Here is a 23,809-nt window from a genome sequence, read left to right as displayed (position 1 = left end):
AGACTTCTGCCTCCCATAGGAGGAAAGACACTCCAGTTTCAAAGGATGCCTGACCTCCTAGACGTGAACAGTGATTGCAGTGTGCTACGTCTGTGATCTCAAAATGGTGGATGGGCAGTGACTAGCAGCAGCCTGGAAGCTGTGAAGCATCTCCCACATACCTCACTGACCAATGACTGATCCCGGAGCAGTCAAAAGAGCCCAGCGCAGCCCAGAAGCTGCTGCCGTTTTGAGTTACCCCACCATGGGGGTGGCCCGGTGATAATGAGGAAGCCATTCTATACATTACTGTGCTGTTCAATCTTTGCAGCAATAGAATAATTAAGGCACAACGTAAGGTACGGTGATGGAACTATGCTGAGATGTGAGGCTCTGGGATCTCCTTACAGCACTTGGGGGTTTAGCACTTAAGTGCTTGTCCATGTAAGGGGCCTGGACCTTTGACACTCTATAAAAAGGGGCTGGACTGCCTTCATGACCCTCTTAAGGGGGGTGCCTCCCTCCTTCTTCTGGTGGTGACTACCCACATGGAGGAAGGATCCAAAGGTTGCCTTTGCTCTTGGATGGGATGCTTTGATTCCTTGTGGAGGACAGCCTTAGCAGCTAGTTCTGCTGGGAACAAGGTAGCTGGTAATGCCCTGTTGTACCCTTCACCACATCTACTTACTGCTGACACGTTAACACTTCCTGACCACATGGCCTGCTGGGAGTATTTGAGACACGGAGACTGCTGTGGGAAGTCTGGCACTCAACAGTTCTCCAAGTCCCCTTGGGCCTCTATGAGACTCTCTTGCAATAGATTGAGTGATGTGGCATTCACAGGAAGGGATACCTCATGAATTCTGCTCGAAAGCCATATCGGCACTTCTTCTGGATCCTGTTGCTGATGACCAATAAATAATGCAAATTGTGTTTTGTGTACTTGATATGAAATGCCAAATAGCATATTAAAAAAACACTGAGCTATAGAAATAAAGCTCAATGCCACATATTTTTACAAAAAGTATATTTTACTACAGTCCTTTTTACCGAAATCTAATTATTGAAGTGTTGCTGATTCCCAGACACTTGTGGGGATAGGTTGTGATATAGCCATACATTTAAATATGGCTCATAGGAACTTTTTCCTTAGTGTTGGGAACATTAGTAATGAATGATGTGGGACCTACTATCACTACATTTTGGTTTTACCTTCTGCACCCAGCTCAGTCTCATAAGAGCATTCATTAGCCATTGAGGGTAATACTATTAATTTGACTAATATTATGTTTTTGACTTATTCTCAAGGGCTAATACTTTGGAATACTAACTAAAGAAGCTTAGAGCAGTGAAGCCTCTTCTGTGATATATATCTAAGATTTCAGCTAAGCATGTGACACAGCTAAGCATATGCCACAGAGAGAAATTAATCTGATTAACTCTGGGATAAAGATGAAAATCAGGGCCCTACAAACATCATCTCTTTTAGCATTTTGGAAAAAAAATGGCAAAGTAATACCAAAGTAAATAACTTTATATATATTTCAGAGTTATTATACATTTCTGCTAACTAGGAGGCTAACAGAGTTAGTAACTTTGTCTTAAGGGCATTCTGGTTACAGGTTTCATCAGTCTGCCTTTAAAAGTAGAGATGGGTGCTCTAGTCTACATAATCCACGGAGATAAACTGTCTTCGTCACTTGTGACTTGCCTTGAGTTGAAATGGAATAAGACTCGTATATTTTTACGAAATAGGGTCATCCAGATGGCATCAAATATGGTCATATTTTATTATCTGGCAAAAAAGTGGAATGGAATTTCTGATCACTATATTTTTCATTGTTGTACAATCCATCATAAATGTGCTGTGTTTCCTAAGGCAAAACTATGTTTACCTAGTGTTCATTCAGTATCATGTATAATGTTTTTCACAGGCATACTTATTTATCCAATTAGGCATTGGTAAAGCATTCAAACAAGCTGAACAAATGCCCTAAACAAATTATGTGCAGGTTACTTTGGAAAAAAACGAAATGATAAAAAAATTCCTTGGATGACGAATACATTTTAAAAAAATTGCTGCAAGTTACACTATTTAGACTCAATTCTTCCCAACATTCTTGAAATGAAATTCTCATTACCCCTTGGAAACTTAGTGCATTGTGGGTGTGACGTAAAATATTTTGCCACTTTGCGTCTAGATGTTAACAATGGTGAGTGAATTAAAATCTGCTCCTATCCTGTAGATAAATCTTTACTGAGGGAACAGCATAGGATACAGAAATGCCCTAAAGTGTAAGGCCTTCCCAATTCTGGCCCTGACAAAGGCCATAGACCGATAAGGGCTGTTCCAAGGCCGAAACATGTCAACCAGACCATTAGGTGCCATGGACCAGTGACTCATCCACTTAACACCGATCTGTTTTTTGTCTTATCCCTATGCTATTCTCTTCCCTCAATAGATATTTACCTACAGGATAGGAGGTCATTTTAATTCACTCACCACTGTCAACATCCAGACAGTCTCCCTCCTTGTGGAGATTATGTCACTAGAAGAAAGGGACACTCAAGAGACAGACCTGTCAACCAAACCACACTAAGCTGCGACTATATACATGGTAGGCTGTGAATGTGTGGTTGAGGGTCTCCGAGACACTATTCCTGAGACTCTGCTATTGAGACCTTTGTGGTTCATCCCCCCCCCCTTTATCTGATTGATGACAAGTACCTCTGGGGAGACTTACCTGAAGCCGTGAGGGAAACGGCCAGCGAACCTTGGACCAGCGCCAGCGCCCCAGCATCCACTCCTCTACCGCCGTGAGGGAAACGGCCATCACTGCCACAGCGAGGACGCCGCACGGGCTGGGACTCCATTTCCCAGGTGCCCCGGCGGCTGTAGGCGCGGGAGTGACGCCACAGGAGCGCCCGGAGGCACAATAAAGCACGGAACGCCCCTCGCACCCGCGAGTCGCGTGCGGGAGAAGCCCGGGAAAAGGGCGGGGCAGTCTATGACAGTCATTGACAGGAAGAGGCAGGGCAGGGCCATACTCCCTGGCCAAATCTGCATTCTGCATCGCTCCTCTCGGACTGTTTAAAAGCCTGTAAAGTCGGTAAAGTGTTCACCGGATATTGGATTTATAGCTCTGGTAGCATTGTTCCGGGTTGATTTCTGCTCTTGCTTATTTCTTGGTGCTATAAACCCAGGCTTAGGAGTGACCATGCCAAGTAACAAAGAGAAATTCACATCTGGGTCATGGCCAATTGACAATTACCTGGTAAAGATGGTTAGCAAAATTAATAGTGACAGAAGGGCCTCATTGGGTAGGGACTCTCTTTCAAACAGTTTACAAGTTCCACTAATTCCTGCAGAGAACCTTCCAGAGGCGGTCACCTTAGACCCGGATACTATAACACTCACTACGGTCACTGCCCAGGTTCATGTGGTTCCACCTGAGCTAGAAAGACACAGTGAAAGTGAAGAAAGTGAGTAAGTACTGCCTGTTGCCAGACCAGTACGAAACTGCAGGAAACATCTAACTAAAAGGGGAGGGAAGCACTCTAAAAAGAAGGTAGATATCCCCCTCCAAACGCAATCGCGCCCGCAGTCCAACCCAGAAGACCTTAGTAACAAGCGGGTAGATAGTCCTGCCCCCAATGGCTCTTTAAGTCCTGACCAATTGTCTCATCTGCTTCACTCCCTGGAAGCGCTGCTTGAAGTCAAACTGGATCAGCTTGTTCAACCTCTAATGCGAAAGCTCGACAGTGTTACGGCTGAAGTTAAGAGGTTGGGAGGGCTGCTTTCTAAGCACTTGTCAAAGGCTGACACCCCCAAAGAAGTGGCGAAGGCTACGGGAGGGTTAGAGCAGATAGATAGAGGGGCAATCCAGCAGCAAGTCATAGAGCACCCTATTAATATTGACCCTATAGTTACAGCTCCTAGTATAGCAGCGAGCGGAGCTGGTGAAACAACAACAGGACCTGCTAGCTCACCCAGTAGCAATTTGGTTAAGAGAAGTAGAACTATGAACCTACCCCCAGCATGTTCCTCTTACGTGGTTGTGCTAACAAATGTTCCACCGCTTGAAAAACAATTACCACCCTCCTCTGAGGAATCACATGAGACACTAAAAAATAAGACCGTGTCTTGGTTAAGCAGGAACTGTGGTTTCCCTATTAAATTTGCCCCAGACATTCTATCTACAAGAAGGGCTAATTGGATAGGGCCTTCCAAGAAGACCTGTCAAGGGGAGTGTATAATTATTAATTTTAGACACCCACAACATGCAGCCACAGTCCTACTAAGGGCTGCCTCTTTATCGCAAGTTGCCAACAGTATTGGGGTGCGCCCGCTAGCGTTCTTCTATAACCATTTAGCTGGTAACCTGCCACCTAGTGCAAGAAGGCGTCCTTACACTCTGGGTATGGCTCGACCATTGCTCTCTGTTCCAGGCCCCTTTGGAGAGAACTTTTTTAACTCAGGTATGAGAAGGAGCCCCTGCACTCCCTGCACTCCCTGCACTCCCGCTCTGGCTCAGACACCGGTTTTACTCCAGGGCACAGGTGGGGAGAATTACTCTAATTATGGGCCTAACATTCCTATCCATAACAGATTTGATGTGCTTTCATCTTTGGAGCTATGCGATTGACGGGAGGTTGAATTGGAAAGTGTGGAGGAGCCATATCTAGCTTCTGCCCCTCTGGTACAGGACCATTCTGGTTCGACCCCTCCCGCTATTCACTGTAATCCTGTGTTGCCATGTAATGCGAAAGGGGTAACGGTAAAGATGCTAAGTTGGAACATTGCCGGTTTGCGTTCAAAGAGAGACGATGTCAACTGGTTAAACCTAGTGAAACAGTACGACATTGTGGCTCTCCAAGAAACCTGGGACAGAGACTGTGATTTGCGGTTGGATAGCTTTACCTCTTATTTTGTCCCTGCAGTAAAATCATTGGCGGGAAGAGATAAAGGGGGACTTATGATTTTGGTCTCTGTGAATGTGAGAGGAGTAGTCAGTAGGTTAGACTGTGCCTCTAACAATAATTTCTTAATTTTGGAACTGAATCTCACCAATAATACTAAATTAATCCTAGTAAATTGTTATAAATCCCAGTGCGGGGACCTCCCAAATGTTCATTTGACGTGGTTGTCAGATTTTTTAAATGCTTATAGTGTAAAGCAAACCACTTTATGCCAACTCATTTTGTTGGGTGATTTTAATGTCCATTTATGTAACCAAAATTGTTTATTATATGATATCGATGGTCCGGATTTCACATCCCCTCAACACTTTGAGCATTCTAACAAGGGGGAAGCTCTAGAGAAACTCTTAACAAACAATGATTTGTTTGAAGCAGAGTTTTTGATAAAAATTCACGTGTTCCCACATACACAGGGAGGGATTGTGAAACCATAATTGATTATATTTTTCTTTCTTCTGGACTTTTAAAGTATGTTGTTTTCTATAATGCCATACCTTCTTGTTTTAGTGATCATAACCCTGTGGCAATTGAATTGGTAAATGGTTTCTTGCTTCTGAATACAACCACTCTAACTGCGCTGGTGGTAGAAGTAAAAGCAAAAGACCAGGGAAGGAGGTTAAATTGGAGTAAGGTGGTGCCTGATGAGTTCTTTAATATCATTATTGCTAAGGCCGCACGGGATTTAAACATTTGTGGAGATCCCCACTCTACGGGGGAGCAAGTAATCTCCTCTTATGAAGTCATTTGCTCCTTAGTGGCCAAAGAACTCACAGCCAAAAGCCGACCAGCCAAAACTAAGGAGGTTGCAGGTTGGTTTGACCATATATGCACTAAATCCCACAACCGACTGAAAAAAGCTCTCCAGGAGCGACCTAGAAATAAAACTTTGGTTGCCCAGCTCAGAAGTGAGTACTCTAGAGTGGTTCTGGAAAGGAAAAACAAAATCAAACACGATGCGTGGGTGGAGCTTATGGACTCAGCAACTTTAAAAGATAGTGCTAAATTTTGGTCCATTATTAACAAGCCCCTGTTTTCAAATAGCAAAAATGAAGTTTTAGAAGTAAACATTGCAGAGGAGGATTGGTTGAGCCATTTTGAGCAAATCTATGTCATTTGGATTTAGAAACTTTTGTGCCACCAGACTCAGATTCTTCTGTTTTGCCAGTGAGGTTTCTCGCGTAGGAAGTTGTAATGGCAATCGAAGAATCTGCAAGTCGAAAAGCTCCGGGGCCAGACGATGTTCCCTCAGACATGTACAAAGCAAACCCACTGTACTGGGCTAACATCCTGACCAACGTTTTTAATACCTCGGCCCAGGTTGGATTCCCTAAATCTTGGTCCCGATCAAAAATAATCCCGGTCTTTAAGAAGGGCCAAAGGTCTGACCCTAGATGTTACAGGCCCATTTCCTTGCTAGATTCCTCAATTAAAATTCTTGGGAAGGTAATTCTGGCAAGGATAACACGGTGGGCCTCAGACAACAATATTCTGTCTGAAGCCCAATATGGCTTTAGAGCTGGGAGGGGCACGGAGGACCAATGTTTAAATTTACATTTAATAACAGCTAAGTACACCAAGGCCGCTAGGGGCTCCATCTATCTGGGTTTTATGGACTTGTCCACAGCATTTGACCTAGTTAATAGGTCAAAGCTGTGGTCCTTGCTTCTGGAACTAGGACTTGTCTGTCCCCTTGTGTATTTCTTGGCCGAGATGCACAGGGATCTTAACGCTTCAATCAGGATGACAACTGAGGGGAAATGTACGTCCAGTTTTAAATCGGGCAGAGGGGTGCGGCAGGGCTGCATCTTGGCCCCTATGTTATTTACACTGTACATTAATTCACTGGAGGTAAACCTGACAACTGCGACCCCTGATATTCCGCATATGGGAGGGATACCGGTTCCGGTACTCCTATACGCCGACGATGCCGTCTTATTGGCCAGGACCCCACTTGGTCTGCAAAGACTACTGGACTCATTTGGGGCCTTTATGAAAAACCTGGACTTGGTAGTCAATAACGGCAAATCGCACGTTATGTCTCTGGGGCCTTCAAAGAACAAAGTTAAGACCTTTTTTGTGGTGGAGAGGAAATCTCTAGAGTGAAGGTATTTACCTACCTGGGAGTAGTCTTTGATGATAAGGGTTCCTGGTCCCCCCAACTCTCACTGAAGGTAAATTCAGTGAGAAATTCGTCAGCGGCAGTGTTAGGCTTTGCAAAAAGGCTGGGGGGAAAACCCTGTGAGGCAATTCTAAAAATCTATAAAGCCAAGACCATTTCCATCGCTAGGTATGGGGCCTCAATTTGGTGATATACCAAACCCGATGCCATACAAATTGAAGAAAACAAATTTTTAAGGTCTCTCCTTGGCCTCCCTCAATCCACTGCCACCCACTCTGTACACCTAGAATTGGGGATTGGTTATTTAGCAGACATAATTAGACTTGCCCCAATACTGCTATGGATTAAAATCTGGCTAAATCCGAACCTCTCCCTAAACCATAAGATTCTAAAGGACTGCATTAAGCTCGATAACATGTACAAAATCTAGTGGTTATGGTACATAAAAATGGTAGCAATGTCTTTGGGGCGACCAGAGATCTTTTTCCATCCGGAATCTCTTTGCAAGGCAGACCTTGAGTGGGTGAAAATTAATTTCATAAAAATAAGGGAGGCAGAACGGGAAGGTGCAGAATTGTGTAAACATTTGGTTAGGGGCCATGTTCTGGTCACTCAGTCAATAGCAATGCCACTTTACTTGTCCATCGTGACAAATTCTTTTCACAGATGGCTTTTGACGAAACTTCGGTTTAACCAGATTCACACAATACTCTGGGATGTGGAGGGCTGGAGTAGACCTGAAGATGTTGCCCCATGCAAATGCGATGATTTTTCTCAGCAAGACACTATGCACTTTATGATTTTCTGCCCCCTGTACCAAGAGGCCAGGAAAAGGTTTATTCTCCCATTATTGAAAAATATGAATGTTATACAGTGTAAACCTGCTTTATTGTTTTTACAATTACTAGAATCCCCTCTAACTATGTTTTGTGTTGCCAGCTTTCTTGCAGCTTCGGTTAGAAGCAAGAGAGCTAGACTGAAAGTTACTCCAGACCTTGATTCCTCTTAAAATTCAGTCAATGTATTTCTATTAATCTGCCTTAAAAAGGGAAGGATGATGAATGTTTTAACGTATTACTGTATTATATATCATAATTTGTAAATAATGTAAATAGTGTACTTTTAATGTTTTGGCATTTGTATAGCATACTTTTATGATTTTAACTAATCGAATAAAGTGGTTTCTTGACTTAACTTGAAGTACCTCTGGGAAGCTGAATGAACTTCTACTTCTCCCTCACTCCATTTGTTTTATTTGAGCTAAACAATAAAACACCTCAGACATCATGTGGCTTAGATTAATAATGGATCTGTGTAACAATAGAAATATAATATATGTCTAGTTTGACGCAAACACAAGAAAGTATTTTATAGAAAACACACCAAAGATATTGAAAAACAAATGCTCTTTCAAAATCATGCAAAACTATAATGTTCTGCAGGAAATATGAGATATGTCTCTGAGCTCACCCTTCGAGGCACAATCATAGAAACAGGCTCAATAAGGCTCTTGATGGTGATCAGTCTGTAAAACCGAAAGACCTCACAGGAAGACACGTCCAGACCCCTCTTTGGCATGACACCTGTAAGAAACATTAACAAGGCACAGAACAATAGGTATCATACGGGGGGACAACAATAATGGGCTACAAGATGGTTCCACTGCCATGTAGACACCCATGCAATTTCAACATTTACAAAGTGCCTCCATAAATAAGGCAGGTTGTCTTAAGCTACTGACACAAATGATCAAGAACTTCCCAGTTTACAATCATTTACTTAGTGACATATTGTTCTAAAGTTCAGATTCTGATCTATTCACCTTCTAGGCCCTCATACCTGTAACACCACTCTGCTGATATCCACCCTCGCTCACACTGATTTAATTTTAAACCAGTGCACAGAGCTATTTTATGAGATTGGAGAGGAAGAATACTTTAACATGAACATCACATAAAAAATGTACACAGTTTCATCTTGTAGTGCAGCATGTGACCTGTCAATTTCTTGTTATCTTTTGCTGATTCTTCTCACTAACCTTCCTCTAAGTACAAATACTTCAATCATCGTCCCTGGTATTTGTTTCCCACAATACCAAGAGTTCATGCTATGCACAAGTAGGTCAGTTCTCCTTCAAATTATATTTATATATACATATCTTTCTATCTATCTATCTATCTATCTATCTATCTATCTATCTATCTATCTATCTATCTATCTATCTATCTATCTATCTATCTATCTATCTATCTATCTATCTATCTATATATCTATCCATCTATCTATCTATCTATCTATCTATCTATCTATCTATCTATCTATCTATCTATCTATCTATCTATCTATCTATCTGTCCTGTCTGTCTGTCCTGTCTGTCCTGTCTGTCCTGTCTGTCCTGTCTGTCTGTCTGTCTGTCTGTCTGTCCTATCTATCTATCTATCTATCTATCTATCTACCTGTCTGTCTGTCTATCTATCTATCTATCTATCTATCTATCTATCTATCTATCTATCTATCTATCTATCTATCTATCTATCTATCTATCTATCTATCTATCTATCTATCTATCTATCTATCTATCTATCTATCTATCTATCTATCTATCTATCTATCTATCTATCTATCTATCTATCTATCTACCTGTCCGTCTATCTATCTATCTATCTATCTATCTATCTATCTATCTATCTATCTATCTATCTATCTATCTATCTATCTATCTATCTATCTATCTATCTATCTATCTATCTATCTACCTGTCCGTCTATCTATCTACCTGTCCGTCTATCTATCTACCTGTCCGTCTATCTATCTATCTATTTATCTACCGTCCGTCTATCTATCTATCTATCTATCTATCTATCTATCTATCTATCTATCTATCTATCTATCTATCTATCTATCTATCTATCTATCTATCTATCTATCTATCTATCTATCTATCTATCTATCTATCTATCTATCTATCTATCTATCTATCTATCTATCTATCTATCTATCTATCTATCTATCTATCTATCTATCTACCTGTCTGTCTGTCTATCTATCTATCTATCTATCTATCTATCTATCTATCTATCTATCTATCTATCTATCTATCTATCTATCTATCTATCTATCTATCTATCTATCTATCTATCTATCTATCTATCTATCTATCTATCTATCTATCTATCTATCTATCTATCTATCTATCTATCTATCTATCTATCTACCTGTCCGTCTATCTATCTATCTATCTATCTATCTATCTATCTATCTATCTATCTATCTATCTATCTACCTGTCCGTCTATCTATCTACCTGTCCGTCTATCTATCTACCTGTCCGTCTATCTATCTATCTATTTATCTACCGTCCGTCTATCTATCTATCTATCTATCTATCTATCTATCTATCTATCTATCTATCTATCTATCTATCTATCTATCTATCTATCTATCTATCTATCTATCTATCTATCTATCTATCTATCTATCTGTCCGTCTGTCTATCTATCTATCTATCTATCTATCTATCTATCTATCTATCTATCTATCTATCTATCTATCTATCTATCTATCTATCTATCTATCTATCTATCTATCTATCTATCTATCTATCTATCTATCTATCTATCTATCTATCTATCTATCTATCAATCTATCTATCTATCTATCTATCTACCTGTCCGTCTATCTATCTATCTATCTATCTATCTATCTATCTATCTATCTATCTATCTATCTATCTATCTATCTATCTATCTATCTATCTATCTATCTATCTATCTATCTATCTATCTATCTATCTATCTATCTATCTATCTATCTATCTATCTATCTATCTATCTATCTATCTATCTATCTATCTATCTGTCTATCTACCTGTCCGTATATCTATCTATCTATCTATCTATCTATCTATCTATCTATCTATCTATCTATCTATCTATCTATCTATCTATCTATCTATCTATCTATCTATCTATCTATCTATCTATCTATCTATCTATCTATCTATCTATCTATCTATCTATCTACCTGTCCGTCTATCTATCTTTCTATCTATCTATCTATCTATCTATCTATCTATCTATCTATCTATCAATCTATCTATCTATCTATCTATCTATCTATCTATCTATCTATCTATCTATCTATCTATCTATCTATCTATCTATCTATCTATCTATCTATCTATCTACCTGTCCGTCTATCTATCTATCTATCTATCTATCTATCTACCTATCCGTCTATCTATCTATCTATCTATCTATCTATCTATCTATCTATCTATCTATCTATCTATCTATCTATCTATCTATCTATCTATCTATCTATCTATCTATCTATCTATCTATCTATCTATCTATCTATCTATCTATCTATCTATTTATCTATCTATCTATCTACCTGTCCGTCTATCTATCTATCTATCTATCTATCTATCTATCTATCTATCTATCTATCTATCTATCTATCTATCTATCTATCTATCTATCTATCTATCTATCTATCTATCTATCTATCTATCTATCTATCTATCTATCTATCTATCTATCTATCTATCTACCTGTCTGTCTGTCTATCTATCTATCTATCTATCTATCTATCTATCTATCTATCTATCTATCTATCTATCTATCTATCTATCTATCTATCTATCTATCTATCTATCTATCTATCTATCTATCTATTTATCTATCTATCTATCTACCTGTCCGTCTATCTATCTATCTATCTATCTATCTATCTATCTATCTATCTATCTATCTATCTATCTATCTATCTATCTATCTATCTATCTATCTATCTATCTATCTATCTATCTATCTATCTATCTATCTATCTATCTATCTATCTATCTATCTATCTATCTATCAATCTATCTATCTATCTATCTATCTACCTGTCCGTCTATCTATCTATCTATCTATCTATCTATCTATCTATCTATCTATCTATCTATCTATCTATCTATCTATCTATCTATCTAATGTTATGTTATATTATGTTATGTTACCACTATTTATATAGCGCAACAACTGCTCCAGCAAAGGTGCATCCTGGCGCTGACAGCAGAGCAACTATCATGAAATGGTGGAATGGGGCACAGACTACACGGCGGGAAACAGATGCGTTTTAATGGCATCCTGAATTCTAAGTAGCTGTTGAGGCTACGGATAGGGACAGACAGTGAGTTATAAAGGTAAGCCACCCTGCAACGGAGGGAGAGGCCTCCCGCCCATACTCTCCGAGACTTGGGGATCCTCACCAGGTGTTGACCTAGTGAGCAAAGGTGACGTGCGGGCACATATGGAGAAACTAGGTTGGCCAGGATGCTAGGGGTGGTAAATATCAGGGCCTTAAAAGCGATACAAAGCGCCTTGAATTCAATTCTCCTGGCCACTGGCAGCCAATGCAGCCGGTGAATGGTGTTTGACACCGGACAGGACCTACGCAGGCCGAGCAGGGTTCTTGCTGCTGCGATCTGGGCCCTTTGTAGTCTCGCAATTTCAGCCTTATTTGACCCTAGGTACAGAGAGCAGGTGTAGTTCAATCTGGACATTATAGTAGCCTGAATGATGATCTGACGTGTAGGTGGGTCAAAGAAGCCCAATATAGGTCTGAGCCCACGCAAAAGTCCAAAGCAGGTCCCTGCCATCTTTTTGGTTTGAACTTGGTAGCTGAGGGACGAGTCCAGCCATACCCCCGGGTTTTTTACGGCCTGCTAGTTGTAGACACTGGGTAAGTATGGTTAGGATTGATTTTTCATAGACACAGTGTTTTTCGGTTTGCTAATAACTTTGGTGCCGCTTGGCGAATCATCACGAAACATTCAGAAAAAAAGGAAATTCATTTTAGCTCCTTTCTGGAAAGTTTCAGGGTGATCCATCAAGCAAAGGCAGAGAACAGGGGTGGGGTCACAAAAGCACATTTCCTCATGCATCTTTTAAAAAGCACTATCGCAAAAACTGCTGAACGGAATTAGGCTAAAATTAGCAGGAAGCTAGATCTTGGCCTGCAGATTGTGCTTTTTGTGATTTGGCATAAACTCATTTTATAGTTTAAAAAAAATAAAGGTACAAAAATATTTATATATCTAAATGGCTGTGTCCGTGAAAGTCTCACAAGAGTCTCACTGGAGCACCAATTCAATAATAGAGCATTGGATTGGCCCAGGGAGATATTATTCCCCTGGGCCATCTTGCTCCCATGAGAGTCTGACTCCTCTGGGAGCGAGCACTCTGATTGGCTGCCATCAACATGAGAAAAATTTTGCTGACAGCCATTGCAGAACTTGAAGACTTGGGCCCCTACCCCGAAGTTTTTTAAAACAATTACAAGAGGGGGCTGGGTAGGGGTACCCTCCCTCCCTAAACCCCATGAGGAAGACCCAGAGGGACCACTGTGGGAATACTAACTTTAAAAAAGGCAAATTGTGTTGCAATCCCATGGGAGTCGCAACAAAAGAAAAAAGTGGCGGATTCAAAACCCCTTACGAAGCCCATTTAGCACTTGTGAATGCCATCACTTGGAGTAGGTATATTCGAGGGGAGAGGGGTGCACGGCCCCCCTCCTTTAGCTGATGGTGGGCCCATGGACCCCATCAACTGGGGCCAATTTTGTTAAAAATGGAGAGGGCCATGCAGCCCCCTTCCAGCACCAGTGAAGGCCCCAGGGGGCCCATCTTCTGGGAGAATTATATTTTTTTACAAGGGAGTGGGCCGCAGACTTTCCCTCCTCCCTGGGCCAAATTAGGCCCCAGGGACCCCATTTTGGTTGTAGCAGTGTCTAATTTTCCTATATAAAATTTCATTGCAAAAATGAATTTTGGGATTCCCTTTTTTCTTGGTCCCATTTGACTGATCACCCATCAAATGTCAAGGATGGAACAACAGTGGATATGAGCATCTTCCGGAACGTTTTGTGAAGATACGTCAAACAACGCCAAAGTTATAAACAAAACAAAAAATGTGCTTCATGTGGAAACGTGGCTAACTATACCAAGTCAGTGTCGAGCATCACTAGGTTTTATTGCTAAAGATATTCAAAGCCTACAGGGAAGTTATCATAATAGTTAGGCTCACATTTCACTTGTAGAAAACCATTAAAATTCTAATTATAGTTACCTGAGCTAACTATAACTTAAAGCACATTTTATGACCTCACATATTACATCACTCATGACATGGTCTGTGACATAACTGCATGCATTGCGGGGGTGTAAGTTCTAGTTAGCTAAGGTAACTATAATTTTCAAATTTCAATGGATTTGTACAAGTGAAATGCAGGCCTAATTATAACGTCCCTGTAACCTTTGCTTTTTCTAGTGACGTAATAGGTTTTTTAAAATTCTATTTCCTAATTATAACGACCCTATAACCTTTGTTTTTTTCTGTAATTTTCTATGTGTTTTTATAAATGTTATTTCCATACTATACCATCCTTTTTTTCAGTACATTTCTAAGGTTTTTTAAATTCTATATCCTAACAGTAACTTCAAAACTTTGAAAAGAGGGTGTGTTAGTGATTGTGTAGGTTACTGTTTTAGTGAATCTTTGAGTCTCTGAGTGTTTATGTGGGTGTATGAGTGTGTGCGAGTAGCTGGACTTGACTGTGAGTGGGTATGTGACTGGGTTTATGAGTGGGTGTAATGTGTGTGAGTGGCTGTATGGGTGTGTTAGTGAATGCGACAGTAGTGGTATACTTGTTTTAGTGGCATCATTGTCATGGTTTCAAATCACTTATGTGTGATATATTCAAGGTTTCAGTGTATTTCCAAGTGACAATCAAGACCAATTGTGTGACACTCATAGTGACAGTTTCTTGTCAGCAAAATCAAGCAATGAAGTTAATGCAAGTAGATACATATCAAGAATTGCACCCATTTGAGCATCAACAAACTGTAAGAAAATCTTGAAACTGTTGCAAAGCAGCTGAAGTTCAAGGACGCTAAACTACTGATCTCTGATAAAAGCGGTAACCTACTGACTTATCCACATGATTACATACACTACTGTGATATGCTGCTACACTTTCTTTCTTGCAGGCATAATAAGGTCTCTGTAATACTTTATGGGGACTAAAATTATCAGTGCTCAAAACTCTGATCTCTTTACAGCAGTAACCTACTGAGCTACACATATATTATGGATGGTATACGTTCCTTGCAGCAGGTGCATTAACCCTCTCTGCGACAGCCACTAGACTAAAGTGAGAACATTAATAATCGTACTTTTGTTCCACTTGCTAACTCACTTAGTCAGGGGCAATGCTAGGAAAAATAAGGAGTGCCTCAGGCTAATGGTATTGCTACAGCAATCTGTGGACTCCTATTCGCGTAAAGGTGCTCAGCCCATTTGCTGATGAAGATAGGATAATCGCCTATGCTCCTTGCTGTGTGCAGTACTGTATACGTTGTGATGAGAGGTGAGTAATCATTTCTTTTAAGTATATAGGAGTTACTGTTTGTAAATGTACCGTACGGCTGGACATATTTGGAAGCTACAAATACCTCCTGTACATTTAGTTGTGGATACATTGGGGGTTTTACAATTTACGTAGACTCATGATTCTGCAGCTCCAGACCAACGGATCTGCTCAATGTGAAAGGAGGTTCTTCATTTTATCGGTCAATATTGGGCCACACCTAATTTTGAGTAGGACCACTCCCTAAAACATTTATTCTTCTTATAGCTGTTGTAGGAGAAACATCTCTTTGGATATCTTCCACAAACAGTGCTTTTGACAAGTGCTAAAAGGAGTGCTGCACCTACACCTGCAAAACCAGTGCTAATTCCAGAAGAAGATGAAGAACTGCCTTCAACATTGAGAAAGGAGAGTGAGGTCTGGCAGTTTTCACCATACCTTGTGGTGGAAAGAAAGTCTCTGCCAGAATTGTAAAATGTAACCCCTGCAGAAAGGAATTGTCTTGCGGCACTGCAAAAAATATATAGCCATGGAACATTAAGCATGTGGAAAAATATCCGCACAATTCATGAGCAGGCATACGTGCTGGTAATCAGGGAAAGGGAAGGAAGATCATCAGATGCAGAAGCTGGATTATAATTTATTTGCCAATGCCACTCCTGCAGAGATCACAATACCAGCTACCTGCATTGAATCGGGAGGCATGGTTATCCACTGTGCCACCTGCCACAAGCTTGTGGTTGCGGTGGTGAAGAATGTCACTGATTTTTTCGAACAGGTGTACAAGCACCGCTGTAAAATCTTTTTTCATTTTATTTTCATGCAAGTTCGTGCATTTAGGTTTGTACTAAAAAAATTTCAAACATTTTGAAGGTAAGAAAAAACAACAACAAAACAACTTTAACAAAAACATACACCAAAAATACGGTTCTTATTTTAACCACCATTGAATCCAACAAAGGGCAGTGTCTGACTTTTGATTATTCTAGTGTATTTTAGTTTGTATGTTGATAGGTGTATGAATAACAGTGTCTATGGGAATTTGAGTGTTTGTATTAGTGAGTCTCAGGTTGTCTCAGTGTGTATATGAGTGAGTATGTCAGTGAATGCATCAGTGTATCCATGAGTGTGTTAGTGTATGTATCAGTGAGTCACAGAGTGTCTCTGTGTGTGTATGAGTAAGTGTGTGAGTGTGTTAGTGAATGTATTAGAAGGTGCATGGGTGTGTCAGTGTATGTATTAGTGTGTCCCTGGATGTCTGAGTGTTATGTTATGTTATGTTATGTTACTAAGTTTTATTGAGCGCGAACAGCTGCCCCAGCAACGAGGCGTCCCGGCGCTGACCCATAACAGTAACCAGAGGGAGGGAGGGAGAGAGAGGACAGAAAGGGATTAGGATGGGGAGAATAGAATGGTTTTACTCGCCTTGCGGAAGGCCAATAAATTGGTCATGGAGCGGATCTGGGGTGGCAGGGAGTTCCAGAGCCTTGCCCCCAAGACTCTGAAAGAGCGGCCGCCTATTCTGCTTAGCCTTATACGTGGGGTAACAACCAAATTTTGCCCCGAGGAGCGTAGGGCACGCTGAGGGGTGTAAGGCTCTAGGAGAGGGCGCAAGAGACCAGGGCAGTCAGTCTTGAGAATTTTAAAGACAGTAGTGAGAGCTTTGAACTGAACTCGGGCTTCCATACGCAGCCAGTGTAGTCTCTGGATGATATTTCTAGCAGAGCACCTACGAGGGAGGCCTACAACTGCCCTGGCAGCAGAGTTTTGTATGCGTTGTAGCCGCGCCATCTCAGCTTTGTTAAGGCCAAGGAAAAGGACATTGGCGTAGTCCAGTCGAGACAGAATGGTAGACTGGACAATCAGCTGGCGCGTATGATGGTCAAAAAAGCCAAGAATTGGATGAAGGCTCCTCAACAGGCCCACACAGGTGGCAGCAAGTTTCTTAGTGTGGGTCTGGAAGTTAAGAGCTGCGTCCACCCAGACGCCAAGGTTTTTTACCACGGTTTTGGGGGGAGGGATGAGGCCCAATCCAGATGGCCACCAGTGATCAGTCCAGTAGTCGGGATTTTTACCTAGGAGCAGCACCTCCGTTTTGCCAGTATTCAACTGGAGGCAGTTGTGTGACATCCAGCGTGCGACTTCCTGTAATCCGTTCTTGAATCTTGCTGCTGAGATCGAGGGGCCTTCGGACAGGGAGATGACCAGCTGGGTGTCGTCGGCGTACGACACCAGCGTCAGGTCCCATTCTTTTGCTATTTCGGCGAGAGGCTGGACATATAGATTGAATAGGGACGGGCTGAGCGCCGATCCCTGGGGGACGCCTTGCTCTATGGGGTGAGGCTGGGAGGTGAATGGAGGGGCCGAGACCCGAAAAGATCTGTCCGTCAGGAACGATCGGAACCACTCTAAGGCAAGGTCTTTAATTCCTATGTCCTCAAGGCGTTTAAGTAGGATAGAGTGGGAGACCGTATCAAAGGCAGCGCTGAGGTCGAGTAAAATCAGCGCAGCACTTTGGCCGGCATCCAGGATATCCCGAAGATGTTCAACGGTGGTCAGCAGGGCGGATTCGGTGCTGAATCCTGGCCTGAAGCCATTCTGTGATGGATCTAAGATTCGATGTTGCGTCATATAGTTGGCAAGAACCTTGTTCACATGGGCTTCTGCCAATTTTGAGGCCCATGGAAGCAGTGAAATTGGTCTAAAATTTTCTGGTTTAGATGGGTCTAGGGTAGGTTTTTTTAAGATTGGAGAGACCCATGCCTGCTTCCAGCAAGTGGGAACCACCGCTGAGGTGAATGAAAAGTTAAGTAGGGTATTCAGAGGAGGGAGGAAAAAATCCAGAGATTCTAGGAATTTGTCGGGTCTCATGGCGTCTGTGGGAGAGCCAGATTTAACTTTGGAGCACAGTTTAGCAAGTTCGTCATGTGTTACGCTAGGGATGAGGGACAGACTGGGACTGTCAGGCAAAGGCTCACGAGGTTTGGAGGTGTCCGGAGGGTTCTGAGGAAAGGTAGTATAAATTTTCTTTACCTTTTCCGTAAAGAAGGTGGCAAGTTCATCGCATTGTTGTGCGGAGGTAATACATGGGGCTGGGGTGGAAGTATCTCTAAGTTCTTGAACAATTTTAAAGATAGTCTTTGAGGGATTTGAACTGGAGCTGATTGCTACCGCATAAAAGGAAGCACGGGTGGTGCGAACCGCCTTGTGATACAGCCTAAGTTTTAGTAGATAGGCGGCTTTTTCCGTCTCCTTATATTCTTTCCTCCACTGGCGTTCGGCTCTTTTGCAGTCTTTACGCATGGTTAAAAGATTCTCGTTGTACCATGGGTTAGAAGGAGTGTTACGAATCTTGGTCCACTTTGCAGGGATTAAGGAATCAAGTCCTGAGTTTATCCATTTTTGAAAGGCCGCATAGGCTGAATTAATGTCTCCGTCAGAGGGGTTGAGGCGGAAATTGCCTAGTTTATTGGTAAGATCGCTAGGTTTCAGTTTATGCCAGGGTCTCTTGTATCGGGAGCTAGTTGGGTTTTTCATAGTCGAGTCTCTGATCTTGAAGAAGAATTTGATAAGAGAGTGGTCCGTCCACCCCATGGGTTTAGGGGGGTCAGCCAAGGCGTCTGAAAAGTTGGAAAAAACAGGGTCCAGTAGGTGTCCGGCGGAGTGAGTGGAGGTTAGGATGAGTGGGCTTAGCTGAAGGGCGGAGAGATCAGCATGGAGGTTCTTAATAGTAGAATCGGTCAGGGAGTCGAAGTGTAAATTGAGGTCTCCCAGGATGGTAAAGTTGGGGGAGGATATCACCAGAGTGTGCGCCACATCTAGGAGTTCCTCAATGAACCTGGCAGTAGGGCCCGGGGGGTCGGTAAATATAGAGTCCGGATAGAGTGAAATGGGGGCTAGTAGAGATTTTGAATTGTGCGCTTTCACAGCCCCAGATAGATTCCTTTACAAAGGTACAGTTGTATGCCGATCTGAATATCACAGCTATCCCCCCACCCCTGGAGTCTCTATTGATGGTTTTTATAGAGAAGCCCTCGGGCAGCGAGAGATTTAGGATGCTGTTTTGGTCGTCGTGGAGCCAGGTTTCACATATAAACATGATGTCTGGACGTTCCTCTGTAATGAGGGTGAACACTTCGGCATGGTGTTTCACCAGAGATCTGACATTCAGTTGGAGGATGGTAAGGGTGTATTGCTTATGGGCAGTAGTATTGTAGCTGGCTAGTCCAGGTGAAGGAGTCCTAAAGCTGCAGGGCTTGCAATACAGACTTGTTTGTCCAAGGCAGCCTTCAAGGTCATCGCATCTTGAGTATAGTTTGAGTGCAAGGAGGGTCTTTCTATCGTACTGCAGTTTGTATGGAGCGAGTTGGGCAGGGGGACTGGCGAGAGGCGATGTTCTGGCGATGACGGGCGTAGACGGGCTTGCCTTAGGCGCGCCTTCAGCGCGCAAACGGCGCTCCCGCTGCGCTCGTCCGCTGCGCTTCCTCCAGATGCACATATTTTATAGAGGGCAGGGGCGGTAGGGGGCGTGGCCTCGAGGGGGCGTGGCCTCCACAGCAGTAACTGATCAACAGTCTCGTGTCTGCGCTAAGCTCCGCAGCGCACGAGTTTTCAAGTTAAAAAGCACAGATTAACGTGACACACAAGTGAGGTATTTTAAAAAGCACAGATACAATTTTATGCTCAGAGAAGTTGTCAGCGCTCCCGGCTTCCGCCTCAGGAGTTACGGTGTGGGAAGGATGCTAGAATTCAGCGCCTTTAAGTAGCGAGGGAGGGGGGGCGTGGCCTCTAGGGGGCGTGGCCTCGAGGGGGCGTGGTCTCCGCAGCAGTAACTGATCAACAGTCTCGTGTCTGCGCTAAGCTCCGCAGCGCACGAGTTTTCAAGTTAAAAAGCACAGATTAACGTGACACACAAGTGAGGTATTTTAAAAAGCACAGATACAATTTTATGCTCAGAGAAGTTGTCAGCGCTCCCGGCTTCCGCCTCAGGAGTTACAGTGTGGGAAGGACGCTAGAATTCAGCGCCTTTAAGTAGCGAGGGAGGGGGGGCGTGGCCTCGAGGGGGCGTGGCCTCCGCAGCAGTAACTGATCAACAGTCTCGTGTCTGCGCTAAGCTCCGCAGCGCACGAGTTTTCAAGTTAAAAAGCACAGATTAACGTGACACACAAGTGAGGTATTTTAAAAAGCACAGATACAATTTTATGCTCAGAGAAGTTGTCAGCGCTCCCGGCTTCCGCCTCAGGAGTTACGGTGTGGGAAGGACGCTAGAATTCAGCGCCTTTAAGTAGCGAGGGAGGGGGGGCGTGGCCTCGAGGGGGCGTGGCCTCCGCAGCAGTAACTGATCAACAGTCTCGTGTCTGCGCTAAGCTCCGCAGCGCACGAGTTTTCAAGTTAAAAAGCACAGATTAACGTGACACACAAGTGAGGTATTTTAAAAAGCACAGATACAATTTTATGCTCAGAGAAGTTGTCAGCGCTCCCGGCTTCCGCCTCAGGAGTTACGGTGTGGGAAGGACGCTAGAATTCAGCGCCTTTAAGTAGCGAGGGAGGGGGGCCTGGCCTCGAGGGGGCGTGGCCTCCGCAGCAGTAACTGATCAACAGTCTTGTGTCTGCGCTAAGCTCCGCAGCACACGAGTTTTCAAGTTAAAAAGCACAGATTAACGTGACACACAAGTGAGGTATTTTAAAAAGCACAGATACAATTTTATGCTCAGAGAAGTTGTCAGCACTCCCGGCTTCCGCCTCAGGAGTTACAGTGTCTGTATGAAAGAGTGTCTGAGTGGATCTGTGAGTCTATCAGTGTGTCCATGGGTGTGTCAGTATATGTATCAGTGGGTCCTATGGTGTCTGAGTGTGCTTATAAGTGAGTGTGTGAGTGTGCCAGGGAATGCATCAGTGTTTTCAAGGGTGTGCCAGTGTATGTATCAGTGTGTCCCAAGGTATCTCAGTTTGTGTGTAAATATGTGCCAGTGAAAGCATCACTTTGTCCATGGGTGTCTGCATGTATATATTATTGTGCCCCAGGGTGTCTAAGTGTGTGTATGAGTGAGTATCTTGAGTCATTCAGTGAGTGTATCAGTGTGTCCATGGGTGTGTCAGTGTATGCCTCATTGTGTCCCAGGGTGTCTGAGTTTATATATAAGTGAGTGTGTGAATGAATCAGTGTGTCCATGGATTCTTTGTGGTTGTACTCTATGTTTTGTAAATAGTAATACAAGAGATACTTTTCTTTCATTCTTTGCATTGTTTTAAACAAGAGACAGATATACCTCTCTATCCATCTCCATCTCTTGGAGATAGGTATTAGAGATATGCTGAGTATATTGGTATTCATGTGTGCAAATGTGTCTGCCTACATACATTACTGTTTCAGTCAGTCTATTATTGTGTGTCTCACTGTACATATGGGCGTCTAAATGCCACTATTATCCTTTAGGTGAGTATCTTTCCAGAAATCTTTGTATCTATTTCATAGAGTTTCCCTCTACATTACTGTGTCCAGTTTGGGTCTGTCAGTATTTACCTGTATGTGCATAGTTGTACTAGTGCCCCATTACTACGTGCCTGTGTGTAGAAGCATGTCTTTGTATACATAATAGTGTCCTTCAATGTCTCCCTTTATGTTTCAGTATCTCTGGATGTCTTACTAAATGCATCGGTTTGCGTCTGGGTACATCAGCATACACTTTACTATCTACCTAGTTATCTCTCGGTATACATCAGTGTCTCTCTGGGTGAGTTAGTGCCCACATCAGTTTCTATCTGACTATGTAAATGTATGCATGAGTTTATCCTTGGCTGTTACTGTATTCATAAATATGTCTTTATGAGTGTTAATGTATATATCGAACTATACCTGACTGTCTTAATAAAAGCATCACTGTGAGCCAAGTTGCCTTAATCTATATATCAGAGTATATCTGAGTATGTAACTATATACATATTAGAATGTTTTGATATCACACTGCATACATTAGTGTTTCACTCATTGTGTCAGTGCCTACATTGATCTATACCTGTGTTTTGGTTCTCTTTACAATTTTTTACTCATATTTCCTGTTCACTGGAGTTTCCTTTCGCTTAATAATATACTCTCTTTTAATGTTTCCTATTACTTTTGCCAAACTTCCTACTCACTTTAATTCCCCATAAATCAGTTTGAAAATCTAATTTCAAAAAGCACACAAAAACCTAGCCCAAGAATGGTACACCACGGTCTTACAAGACAACCATTAATGGCAACCTCTTCAATTTTGGTTGCAGGGTACACAGGTTGTAAACAAATAGAAACATTGCTTTCATATTTTACTAATAATACTCCTCTTGTGAATGGTCAGATTTGTTAACCCTTCCTTACACTCTTCTAACAAACTGTCCAATTTGGTTGGGGTTTTGGGCAGGTCCACGGATCCACCACGGGGCTCAGTGCGGCCCCCCAGTGTAACCTTGTCGTGGATCCACACAGCAAACTAAAATCTTTTTTCACAACTGTTCATAAAGACTACAACTTACATACCACTTCCAATTAATGCCTTGATTTAGACCCAAACACTCTTTATTCACCTTTTCTTCTATTAACACTTACATTATAGGCTTTCGTAATCCCCCCTTGCGCCACCCTGGATTTACAATGCGACTCACCATGGTGCAAGGAGGGGCAGATGCTTGACGCATCTTGTGGCGTACGGGCGGCACATTGCTGGAGTCGCATCGCAAGCATGACGCAACTGCAATGCACAGGGACCACCCATACTTAACGTGGTGCTTCACAAGCAGGCGTAAGGATTTGGCGCAGCAGCGTCATAAAAGTGACTCAGTGAAATCTTGTAGATTTCACTGCATCAGTTTTACGGGGCTTTCCTGTGAGGGAACTCACACCCTGCGACAGAAAGCCCACATGAAACCTGCTGCAGGTTTCATGTGGTGCAGGGCTTTACAACGTGACGCATCTGCCAAGATGCCTCACGTTGTAAATAAGTCGCAACGTGGCGCATGGTTTACGCCGCCGCTGCATCACAAAAGTGACACAACCGCGGCGTAAAAGTGTCGCAAGGGGATTGTAAATCTGCCCCCTAGTTTTAACTACCGCCCATTGACACCATCCTATCAAATGTGATCTTTTAGATTTTACTTGCTAGGGTCTTTTTTAACTGACTACATTTTGTAAGTTGACTCATTCAGCTACAATGTTCTCCTGTGTGCTACTGCTTCATCTTTTGAGATGGCTAGAGTGTGCATTGTGGGGCATGACTTTGTGGTTTGGGCTTGAGCGTGTTCTAGAAAGAGTAGCATTGACAGGGACCTGGGTTTGCCTAAT

General features: G+C 42.4%; 1 protein-coding gene across 2 annotated transcripts in view; it reads right to left on the bottom strand.

The window, feature by feature from the left end:
* Nucleotides 1-23,809, bottom strand: part of LOC144818695 (coronin-2A-like) — a 993,991-nt gene that overhangs the window by 216,026 nt on the left and 754,156 nt on the right. For both annotated transcript variants that reach the window (XM_078676349.1, XM_078676350.1), the window contains one exon: nucleotides 8,549-8,661. In XM_078676349.1, coding sequence (XP_078532475.1) covers nucleotides 8,549-8,661 — 113 coding nt within the window. The remainder of the gene's footprint in view (nucleotides 1-8,548; nucleotides 8,662-23,809) is intronic.

Source organism: Lissotriton helveticus, chromosome 2_1, assembly GCF_964261635.1.
Source record: "Lissotriton helveticus chromosome 2_1, aLisHel1.1, whole genome shotgun sequence".
In the NCBI taxonomy this organism is placed as follows: Eukaryota; Metazoa; Chordata; class Amphibia; order Caudata; family Salamandridae; genus Lissotriton; species Lissotriton helveticus.
The sequence above is the reverse complement of the archived record's forward strand: the minus strand, read 5'-3'. Positions and strand labels throughout refer to the sequence as shown.